This window comes from Crocuta crocuta, unplaced genomic scaffold, assembly GCF_008692635.1.
Source record: "Crocuta crocuta isolate KB4526 unplaced genomic scaffold, BGI_CrCroc_1.0 scaffold271, whole genome shotgun sequence".
Lineage (NCBI taxonomy): Eukaryota > Metazoa > Chordata > Mammalia > Carnivora > Hyaenidae > Crocuta > Crocuta crocuta.
Window position 1 is genome coordinate 3172533 of NW_027527824.1, and position 12245 is coordinate 3184777.

General features: G+C 50.0%; 1 protein-coding gene across 1 annotated transcript in view; it reads right to left on the minus strand.

The window, feature by feature from the left end:
• The window catches only part of GRIK4 (glutamate ionotropic receptor kainate type subunit 4), a 344847-nt gene that overhangs the window by 2579 nt on the left and 330023 nt on the right, over window positions 1-12245 (minus strand). The window contains exons 15-16 of the mRNA XM_077776706.1: window positions 5631-5740; window positions 1828-2001 (exon numbers count right to left, since the gene is read on the minus strand). Of these exons, the coding sequence (XP_077632832.1) occupies window positions 1828-2001; window positions 5631-5740 (284 nt within the window). The remainder of the gene's footprint in view (window positions 1-1827; window positions 2002-5630; window positions 5741-12245) is intronic.

Sequence of the window (12245 nt, forward strand, 5' to 3'; positions counted from 1 at the left end):
AGAAACTACCCTTACAACGGGCAAGCTCTTCCGAAATGGAAGAGCATTTTATTGGGTAGAGCAAACTCATTTAAAATTAGAATAGTTTTGCAAGTCAGGCAGTGTGCACGCTACAGGCGTTAAAACTAGTTTGTTCACTTAAGTAGGTTAAATAAGCCTTCTACCATCTGGTCAGCAGTGTGGGTCTGCATCCCAATCCATTTGTTTACAGGAGTTCAAAGATGTATCCGAGCACAATTGAGGCTGGATAATCACAAATTCTGAATCAGTGGAGTCTGAATTAATGAGGCTTTACTCATTATGAAGACACTGCCAACTAACGCACAGTGTTTGCCACAGGATTCAGAGGCCGGCAGCTTCCAGGAGACTTTTAAGACTGGGAAGTTCCATTGTCTCCTTTGCCTCTGTGCCCAAGGACCTTTGTTGGCTGCCTCCCAGGTGTGAAGCGACAGGGGCATCTACCGACTCCATGGGTGCATCTCTGTGCCAGACCACCAGTGAAGTGAGCTGGTTTTAGCTCTGGCCTTGTTCCCCTCCACCTGTGAGACCTTGGGGGGAAAGCCCCATGACGTCCTCTGCCCGTCTTTGGAGAATTGTGACATCAAACGAGATAGTACGTCATTGGTGACTAATATTCTGTAAAGGACCAGATGAATGGGAGATATAGAGAAATGCAGAGATAGACCCTCACACTCAACATTGGATGAAAATCATCTGGTCAACTTCCCTATTTGTGACCTATACGAGCCTGGGTCCTTCCATTCTTAAGACCTGTTTTCCTTGTTCCTGCCTCAGCTGATTCACCCTTCTGGAAGTTCTTTCTTGTGACCATCCCCCAGAGGAGGTAACATTCCAGACACTGGTGCCCAAAGACGGAAACGCCACTTTTCCTTTGGTTTACACAGGCTGAGAAGGAGGGGAGAGAACCAGGGCTGGAAGTCCTATAGGCTGTGACAGCCAAACCCGACAGTGAGTTTTTACGTGAGGGTGGGGAACGGTACCGAGCAAATGTGTCTCTCTACGCTATACACGTACATACATATATATGTGTGTGTGTTTCATTCCCCCACCCCCGCCCCCGCCGCCCATAATACTCAAATAGCCACTATGAGTCCGCACATTTCTGTATCATTTTCAAGTTTTCAAATTGCATTTCCATGCATCGAATCATTCGACCGTGTTCTTTTTGCCCGGGACGAGCCAAGAGGGGAAGGGAGTTTCAGGCTGAGGCTGGCAGGCTGCCCGCATGGATGGCTCCCGAGGTCCTGTCCGGCTTTGAGCCACGAAGAATTTGCCTTTCCCTCCACTGGCTGAGGTAGATGGGTCAGGCAAGGCCCCAGAGCCAGGCGCAGAGGGACAAAGTTCGAGAGAGCTGGTAGAGGCGGCAAGATGTGACAGCCGCGTTTGAATTCTTCCAGCAGGGGAGTCCTGCTTCCCATTCACATTTGCATAAATCTGCATATGCCTTGGCAGGCCCAGCCACTCAACCTCAGGTCAATTTCAGGCCAGCAAGTCACAATCGCTTTGCAGGGGGCCTTACCAGGCTGTGTTCTGCATCTCCTTTTCTGCCCTGGCTTCCCTCTGTATCCAGACCTCTGAGGCAGAGGGAGAGAGGAACCAGGAAAGATGGCACAAACAGTGCCCGACCTGGTGCTTCCAGGCCTTCTGAGCTAGTGGGATGCAGCCCGGCTCCCTGCGAATCCATTTTGAAAGGCAGAGCTCTCTGTGAGGTTCCTGCCTATCAGAAGCCAGAGCAGGGCTTATATGAGGATCCCCTGGGAGTCCCCACCCCACTGGGCTTGGCCCCTTCTCTTCCCTAGATCTTACCAGACGCCACTGACACAGCGGGTGGATAAGGCTCGGGGGGCAATGGTGGACCCCTGCTGCATGAAGCCCCCAACAGGAAACCAGAGGCTGTTGCCAAGGGAGTACTGATTCACCAGGAGGTTGCATCGGCCCTGGGCACACGGGTGTGGGCTGTACCACTCGTAGGGGGTCAACCTGGGGGAGAAAAGGAACACAGATGAGTGCCATGGACAGTGGGCATGATGGAACGTGCTGGAGTCTGTAGCAGCAGCTCTCCTTTCTGGCCTCACCTCTGTATTTCAGGAAGGACCCGGCCTGTGGCCTTGGGCAAGTCACTTCCCTCTGTTTGGCGCGGACTTTCCCAGCCCCCAAAATGAAGGGGCTGGACCACGTTGGCTGTTTTCGAACTGTTTTTCTTTCATCAAAAAAAAAATTATTTTGGGGGCATCTGGGTGGCTCAGTCAGTTGAGCGTCCAACTTCGGCTCAGGTTAGGATCTCACAGTTTGTGGGTTCGAGCCGAGCATTGGGCTTTGTGCTGACAGCTCAGAGCCTGGAGCGTGCTTCGGATTCTGTGTCTCTTTCTCTCTCTGCCCCTCTCGTGCTTGCTCTCTGTCTCTCAAAAATAAATCAATGTAAAAAAATTTTTTAACTTATTTTTTCAAAATAAATTATGACATAGAACTCCAAATCTAGATAAAAGTGACTGAAAGCTGGGAGGGTCAGGGGTGGACGGCGGGGAAGCGCCATATTCTGCACCCCCCAGTCCCCCAAAGTGGTCACGGCGGGATCCCAGGGTCCCATAGAGCCAGTTTGAAAATACTCAGCCCAGAACAGTTGTTCTTGAACTTTGCTGGAATCACCAAAAAGGCTCGTTAAAACACAGACTGCTGGGCTGGGCCCCTGAAGCTTCCGATTCAGTAAGTCTGGGTGAGGCCCAGGAATCTGCGAGTTCTTTGGTGATGTGATGCACTGGTCCAGGGACCACACTGAGAAACACTGGCCTAGATGGTCCCTTGGGCCAAGGGTCTCAACCCTGTTTCTGTCTCACACTCACCTGGGAGCTTTGAAAGAAATGTCAATGACTAGATTCTACTCCCAGAGGTTCTGATTTAATTTGTCCAGGTGGGGCTTGGGCCTCAGTATTTTTTAAAGACACCCCCTCTCCCCCGAGGTTAGTGTGATGGGCACACAGGGCTGAGAAGGGCCACTCTAAGCTCCCTGCCCCCTCATGTCCAGGATGCCCTGTCTTCCTGCACACCAGACACGCCTTCCCTCCCCTGCTCAGTGGCCCTGGCCAGTCTCCCAAGCAAAGCCTCCCAGCTCAGACGAGAGAGGTATCTGGGTGTGTGCCGAGCAGGGCAGGCACTTGTGCTCACAGGGTACTATTAGCATCACTGGTCTTCCTGTCCCTCCCCCAGCCTGTCTGCACCCGCTCTACAGTGGCTCGCCCACATTTCCACTGCCGCCTCTTGTTCCTGAAGATGACGCCAGTGTGTCATCGCTGGCCCGCGTCCTGACATGTGCTTCTTCTCTCTGTGGCCTACGGAGCTGGTTTGTGCTCGGTGCTTCCCAAGTCTACAGGCCATTGGAAGTGCACTTCAAAAAGACAGATTCCCCGGCCCTGGCCCTGGAGGTATTGAGATGATTGGACCTGGGAATCAAATGTTTAAAAGCTCGCCATCTGACTTGGATATCAGCTGGCTTGGGAAGGGCTGCCTTAGATCAGTGGGTTCCAAACATTTTTTTTCACCTCTAAAATCTTACCCAGAAGTACAATAGCTCAAGAGATAATAGTGGAGCTGGTTTGGATGAAGAGGAATTGAGGCTCCAGAGATCTAGCTGCCCCATTTCTTCTCATCTCCAAAATCTCTGCATCTCCTGAGAGCCTTCATGCCCTATGGAACCCTGTTTGAAAACCAGTACCTACTAAGGTAGGTAAATTATCCTGGGTTTATGTGTTTTATACACACACACACACACACACACACGGTATAATCAGACCTTTAGTACATTTCTTTTTTGGTTAATATTTTTGTTAATGCTGGATCCTAGGGGTAGTGAGTAAGAGGAGTGTGTGTGTATGTGTGTGTGTGTGTGTGTGTGTGTGTCCGTGTTCAGGACAGGGAAGAAGGGCTGTTTATGCCCCCGGGACTGGTTGAAAAGCTTCAGCTGCGGTGGGTATGATGAAGCAGGCTTATATGTCTGTATATCTAGGAACCGAGCCCTAAGACTATTTCCAGGGCCTTCGAGGTCCCTCGAGAGCTGTGGTTGGCTGCCCACAGGGGCTCAATCTAAGGGGGCAAGAGTGGATTTCAGAGCAGTGGAGCCAGGGCCCAGGCAGACAGCTTCCTAAAAGCTGCAGCAGACAGTGCGGTGGAGTGGAGAGGCAAAGTGTCACAGAGCGTGCTGGCCTCCTGCATGTCTCGTCCGTTGTCACGGACAACAGCTCCTTGACAGTGGCCATGCCTACAGGCCCAGGGGGTGGGTGAGTGGTACACAGCGGCCTCTGAAGACTACCAGCTTGTAAGCAAGGCCTTCCTCCATCTGGCTGGATCTCATGGGCTCAGGGCGATGTCCCTGAACTTAGCTTTGAGCTCCACTGGAGGAGACATGGACCGGGTGATACCACACCCCCTGGGCGGGCGGGGAGCTGCCCTGGGGCTTAGGGACCCCGTGGTTCCGTAGGGGCTCCGTGTTCTAACTGGGAGAGAGCCCATGATCTCCCTGAGCAGACATGCTCTTGGGGAAGACCCTGCCAGGCAGAGCTGGGACAGACGCTAGAATCCTCTGGCCTCGTCCTGGTGGCCCTGAGGCAAAGGAGACGGCTATGGAGTGGAGGCAGCTGGAACAGAGTCATTGCTAGTTCCCTTGAAGCTCATTCTATGGTTCCCTGCTTCCAGGGAACAGCCCTTTCGGGTCCCCCACCATGGTCAGCTGAGCACTGAGCAGGGAGCCGGGAGTCTGAATGCGTGACCCCTGGACCACTTGGGCTTGTTCTGTTTCGGGACAGGTAAGCTGGCTTTCTGGAAGCCCAGGCTGATCCAATGGGCCAGCCACAGAGAGAAACGATCCTCTGTGTACACATTCATGGGCGGCCTTAGCCATGAGATGCTCTCAGTTTCTTCTAGAGGCCCAGGGCCAGTTTCTGTTTCCAGGGAGAGGGGAGGGCTTAATTGTCCCCAACCCCTGATCTGGACCAACTGTCTCAACTCCACACTACTCGTAAATGCTTTCCTCCATCCTGCCCTCCTGTCCTGTACCACCCTCCGTAGCTCCCATTCACCAAGGCAGCTGTGTTTTCCCTGGCAGATCAGGGCTGGGGAAGGGCCAGGCCCTCTTCAGAGGGAACCTAGTCCATTGCCCATGCCACGTGGCCTCTGGTCCCCTCGCTTGGGATGCATGGGCTCTGTTTCTTGTCACTTAGCACTCTGTGGCACATTCTGGTGATGTCTGATGCCACGAAAGCCAAATGCAGTGCTCTATCCGAGTGATCTTCCTGCCTCCCTCCTCCCTGCCTCTCTCTCCCAAGGCCCCCACCCAAACAGGGGGCCCAGAGACAGGGGAGGAGGTGGGGGAAGAGGCAGGGGTGAAGGAGCAAATCCAGACAAGCTCACCTGTCTGCACCACGCACCTTAGAGAAACGTGTGTGTAGGTGGGGGGACCGATAGTGCCAGGTGGACACCAGCGCCGGGGGCAGGCCCCTCCGGAGTCCCTCTGCCCCTCCCTCCCGTGTAGCTCCAAGGTGTCCTGCCCCCCCCATGCAGTTCCCCGCGGCGGACACGGGGTGGCGGTGTGAGGACAGGGACGGGGAGAGGAGCCTCACCGAGCCACCAGGAAGAGGACGCAGCTGACGGCCAGATAGGCTAGAAGCATGAAGAGCCAGACGCCTGGAGAAAACGGGTCCAGGAAGGAGAAATAGCCAGGTTTGCGTCCCTGGAAACAGAGACAAGAACGAGAGTCACCGTACACATCAGTCAGGATGGCCCCGGGCAGGGCAGGGCAGCGGAGGGCACGGGGAGGGCAGGTGTGGCCCCAGATGGCATTGCCTCGGGTTCTGGGTGACTGGTTTCAATGGCCGTGGGGCCCAAGGTGCAGAGGGGCTCCTCCAAGACCCACTCAGCCCCGATCTCAGCAGATGAAACCGGGGAACAGATAGAGCCATGGCACTTCCTAGGCGGAGGGAAGCTTTGTGCGGGGCAAGTGCAGCAGCCCTCAGCGCCCGCCGTGTACTGCCCCGTGTCTCCATCCCTGGGGACAGCGTGGCGGGCTCAGGGGCACCTCAGAGCCGCTGGTGTCTGCGGTGCTGGAGTGCAATAGCACCCCCTTGGACGCTCACGTCTTTCTCACGAGGATGTGAATGTAGCAGGTCCCTGGGTTTTTTTGTTTGCAGGGTGATCTCACACATAGTGAGATTTCTCCAGTAAGCCTCAAAACGGCGCCATGAGGCAGATTATTATTTTCATTTTACCAGCGAAGAAACCAAAAGCCAAGGGCAGTCAAGAGACACGTCCAAGGTTACACAGCTCATACGTGGAAGAGCCGAGTCTCAGATGCGTGTCTTCTGACACACAGCTCGGGGCTCTTGCCACAACGCTGTAGGGAAATGTGGGTTGTTTCCAGCCCAGGGATGGGCCTGACCAGAGTCCTGGGAGACTATGGACGGGGCTAGGGACAGAACCCTGGGCACCAAGCTCCCAGACATTTTCTGGAGGAGAACAAAACGGAATGAGCTGTCTGCTGTCTGCAGGTCTTGGATAAGGGCACACCTTTCTCTGGTCTTGGTTGGAGGTACCTTCGATCAAAGGTGACACACTGGTGGCTTACCACAGACAGCCCTCACCCAACGTGTTTACCCTGCAATGTTTACTCATTCTGTATTAGTTGCTAACATTAAGTGACTGGGAGATCCCATGTAAAAATCCAGATTTCTGGACTTTTTTTTTTTTTCCCAACAAAATGGTGCTGTCTGGAAACACTGGAACTCCATTGTCAACCGGCTGGAGCTCAGTGGTGGTCGCCCCTCTACAAACATCCTGCTGTCTCCAGCTCTTCCCTCTCTCTGCCCTTCCACACCCCTGCAGTTTCTCTGGGCAAATGGACATGAATTCTAGTGCCCTGTCGCTCATGACTATTTCCTTCTGTGTCTCTTGACAGAGAAATACCCAGGGGGAGGAAAAAAAATCGCTCATTGTTCCTTTCTGAATCTGAAACCCCATTAGATGCTCGGTGTCAGAAATCTATACCTGATTATATCACAACGAGTGAATTGAAGAAAATGACAGCACTATTTAAAGCTGCCATATTTGGTTATGGGCGATAAGGAATGACACACAGTCGTGGGAAAAACTCCTGGAGACTCGAGTTTTAAAACATAGAACATCACACAAACGAGGATCAAGACATAAACATAGCTCTGCTGGAAATGTATCAGTCGTGTTGGCAAAGGAACATCTGATTCTACTTGTGATTGACTGACGCCAACCAAAAGAGCCAAGAGCGGGCAGTTACTTGAGATTCTGGTCTGGGGCTTATACCCCCTTGATTTGGGCTGGGCCCAAGCTGTTTAAATGATGCCAAAGAGAAGTATGTTACTTGCAGGCTCTGAACACCTACTATTTTTTTTTTTTTTTCTATGTGGATGCTTCAGATCGCTTCCTTCCCCCAAAGATATCTGAGTTACTGGTGCTTGGGGGCAAATCAGGTGTCATATGCCACAGGCATTTCTTCCAAATAACAGATTTTCCTGAACCCAGAGGATATATGATGGCGATATCTTCCTTCTGAAGAGCTCAAAATGTTTCACTAGGTTCCCTTGATTTCAATACCCAGTCCTCTATATTGACAGATGGAAGAACGGAGACCCGGGGAGGTTCAGTGCCTTGCTCAAATCAGTGGTGATGCCTTCAATTTCTCTGGTGCTCATTCGTCAAGCCACATCACAGAGATGCCACCTCTCTTTCATTCATGTGGCCGCTGGACAGCATCCTCTCCTTTTTTATCTTTGTGACTTGCTCCAATAAACTCCTTAATTAATCTCATGCCTGCTCCCCAATGCCCGCAGAATCCTAACCTACTCTGTCTCGACCCCTTAATGTACACTTAAACATTATTTATTTATGCCCGCCATCATTTATGTTGACTCTGTCGTATTTATGGGCATTTGTGTTGATTTATACCCATCTCTGTTGACTGTGGGTTGGGCCAGTTCATGGTGATAGATAATGGATTATAGCCAGTCTATGCCCCAAACATCTAGGACAGGCTAAGCCCTGCAGACAGAGCTAGAAATTAGAGGGCCCCCAAATTTAACTAGTTCCTGGACTTCTGTACCGTGCTTCAGGCTGACCATATCAGAGCCAGCATTCTTGATGCTGTCTGATGGTAGGAAAGACTCAAGGGGCTGGTCACCAAATGATCACAATCTCAGCATGGTAAGGACCGTTGAATGTCAGCACTGGACTTGCAAAGTGGCACTACACTTCCTGTGCGTGTCGAAAATTCCTCTTATCCATAAAAACAACCTGTTGACAGATACTGAACTCTACGTGTACTAGGAGAAATGAATTATGTTAAGAATGCAGGTGCTTTCCCAGGGTCTGGAGCAAGATGCATGAGGATACCAGAGCCAGGTAATGCAGGACAGGTAGTGAGTTCAGACACAGACTCCGAGGCTGGCTTGTCCAGGATTGAATTCCGGCTTTGCCACTTAGAACTGTGTGACCCTGGACAAGTTGCTTAACCTCTCTGGGCCTCCATTTCCTCTTTTGTAGCATGAAGGTAACAATAAAACCTACTTCAGGGGGTTGCTTTGGGAGCTAGATGAGTTAACACATAGTAAGGGCTACACATGTATTGATCTCCCTCTAATGGTGCCGTGAGGGAAGGGGGAGGGGGGAGGAAGTAAGTGACAAAGGACGGAACTTCTTTTCATGTTGATTATCCCTCAATGGACAAGAATCCCTTTTTCTGTGTTCTGTAGTGACACACACTAAAGATGTTTGGCGGGGAGAATGCCATGTGACCACAGTCACTTTCTGTAACTCCTACTAGAGTTTCTATGTGTTACAATACACGAATAGTGAAGATTCGCCAGGGCTTTCCAGGGAAGCCATTAGTGGCGATACAAGGCTCTCTTCTGGAAGGATGGCTTTTATTTATTTATTAAAAAATTTTTTAAGTTTTTTGTTTATTTCTGAGAGAGAGAGAGAGAGAGAGAGAGCAGGGGAGGGGAAGAGAGAGAGGGAGACACAGAATCTGAAACAGTCTCCAGGATCCGAGCTATCAGCACAGAGCCCAATGCGGGGCTCGAACCCACGAACCATGAGATCATGACCTGAGCCGAAGTCAGCCACCCAACCGACTGAGCCACCCAGGCACCCCAGCAGAAGGATGACTTTTAGAAGCCAGTGATTCCAACCTGTTCAGCCTTAGCCTTTCCGCCAAAGTCACAGACAGAGTGGGTCAGATGTGTGGCGGATTCTTCCGTGTCTATGGAAGGGCTGTGTATCCTAGTCACCATTTCCTCAGTGGTGACATCACACAAGTTAGTGATACTGACTCTCTTCCTACCCCCCTCCCCTCTCCCCACGTCCTCCATGTGGTTTTGTCAGTCTTTAGAACTAAATGGCAACATATTCAGAGTTTTCTTTCAACTCCTGGCTGTGGTTTGACGGTCAATAAAATACCCTTTAGGGCTGAAGAGATAAAAGAACAAAGTCTCCACATGTCCTTCTGGAAGGGGCAGAAGAAGATGATTTCCTCTTGTCCCACCCCAGGAACCCATGGACAGCTTTCCTCAGTGTATCTGCAATGGCTCGTCTTGATGAAAGTTGGGTCTAGCATGCACTTCCCACCCATGAAGCCAAGAGGAGAAAAGAAGTAAGCAATTACTTCCTCCTCACAAAACCTACCCACGTGAGTTTGTTGCCTGTGTAACCCACTTATCTATTTTCACTCTGCTGATTGGAAATCTAGTACGAGGAGACGTGAGTTCTAATCCTGGCACTGATTTTGACTTGCTGAGTGATTCAAGCCAAGCTGCTCAACCTCTCTGGGTGCAGTTTTTCTTCTTCCAGAAGATGGGACCCAACGATCAACACGAAGGAGGAATGTGAGGATTACTGAAGTAATGTTGATAAAACACCTTAAGGTTCTTGTGATAGGAATGCTCAATAAATAACCGATATTAAAATGATTTGATGTTCAGGAAACCATATTTCCATTATATGGGCTATCATGTTACTTAGCCCTAAGGAACAGAACTCTATTCATTTTCTCTTTTCTTACAGCAGAGTATTAAGCAGAATTAGAAATGACTCACTGGTTTACTTAGCATTGTTCTCCATTTTTCTAGACAGTCTTTCCGAAATGAAACAGACCTTCTTGAAAAAATGGGTAATAGATCCAGCGAAAATGCTGGGCATTAATTTAATGTTGGCATTTATTTCTCTCTCACTTTTTAATCACTGTCTGCTCTTTTATTTTTTCACTCTTCTTGACAGAGAAGACTTGAGCTAAGAGTTAAGAGAAAAGAACAGAGTATAAAACTTTCCCACTTGTTACTCACAGGTAGAGCAGGACAGTACAGGGAAGAAACAGTAAAGTCACGTTTTCAAGGTAGTCCAAGGTGCTCTGACTGGCTTGGGACACTATATGGGATAGTATAGTATAGTATAGTATAGTATAGTATAGTATAGCATCGTATAGTATGGTATGGTATAGACAGTATCCTCAGATTAGAAAGGATTCTGAGGGTAGCCTGGGTGGCTCAGTTAGTTAAGTGTCCGACTCTAGATCTCAGGGTCGTGGAGAACTTTCAAAGTCCTTTTTTAAAAAAATGTTTACTTATTTTTGAGAGACAGAGCATGCATGGGGGAGGAGCAGAGAGAGAGGGCAACACAGACTTGGAAGCAGGCTCTGGGCTCTGAGCTGTCAGCACAGAGCTCGATGCAGGGCTTGAACCCCTGAAGAGATCATGACCTGAGCCGAAGTCAGATGCTTCACTGACTGAGCCCCAGGCGCCCCCCTCTTTTTTTAAGTAGAAAAAAAAAGGATTTTGAAAATTCCCCTGACACAAGGCCTTGACATGGAGAAATACACCCAAATAGACTATAAAGATGGTAGCTGGAAGTTTATGAACTTGCACACCAGAAGCTTGGTTCAATATGACTTCCGCCATTGTGTTCCTTCCTCTTTCCAAGGCACCACTAGCCACTGCTAGCCTTAGAGTCCTTTCGTGTAAAACAGGAATCTACCTGGCTCAGGGGGTTGCTGTATTAAACAGAACACTGTATGTGAAAGTACTCCATAAATAAAGGAATGCCAGGCAGATGTGAGTCAACACACAGGTATCCTGGACGTACACCCAACCTCGCTGAATATGTCAACACTGAATTTTTTAAATGTAATTATGCACGTGGGGGCCATCTATGCCAAATGTCAAATCTCAGGTTGGCTTCTGGCACACTCTGACGATGCCTTGCTACAACAGTCCATGCGTGCTCGAGGAGTACAAACTTACTTTAATATTAATTCAAGCAAAACATCATTAGGCAAATTGCCGCTGCAGAAAAAGAGAGGAGAAACTGCATGATATACTCTAATGTTAAATAGGAATGTTTTCATTTTTCTGCACTCTTCTCCCCTCCGTTCACATGGATATTTGAGAGCTCATGGTGTGCGTCAATATCATTAAACCCAGGACTGCAGAGGCCTTAGGGGTTCTCCTACTACAGTGTATGCAGAACTTCTCAGTAAGAATGAATGAGCCAATATGCCTAGGAAATCAAGACAGTCTTGAACTTCAGATGTCCTGTCACCTGATTCCCATCCTTAGAGTACCAGGGGACGCCTCAGATTCTAACGGCTGGACCCTGTATGTATGGCTTGGACACTCATCTGGCCCCGGCGAGAGATTCCGATGCCCTGTCAGATGGGTAGGATGCTGTATGTGGAATATGCAAGCTCAGGGCGGGAGGGAGACGCAAGTCCTGGGGGCAGCCATATTGTCCTGGAAGTAGAAGATGCACCGGGGCTGTCTGAAATATCTGGCCCCCATCTCTTCCTGTTCTCAAGACCACTGGGGTCAAGGTCAGGGAGAAAAAAAAAAAAAAGAAATCTACTTAGGGCATTTGTTCTGCTGCCTGGGATACTAGGCCTCCTAACAGAAGTCAGACTCCTGGGGCTCAGTGCTGCTCCATCAGGAGCCACAGAGGAAGGTGGGGCTCACCGCCCACAGGACCACAGGGTACCTCCCTCATCCTCCCTCCCTGCCTTTCTTCTTTCCACAATTATGAAGCTAATATTGCCTGTTTGGGATGATCACATTTCTATGCCAAAAATCGTATGATAGAAATGTACAGCCTGATAAGAGGGGGCCTTCTCCTCAATGTATCTCCCACGAGGACCCACTTGGGGAGAAAGAGGTTAACAAAGAATA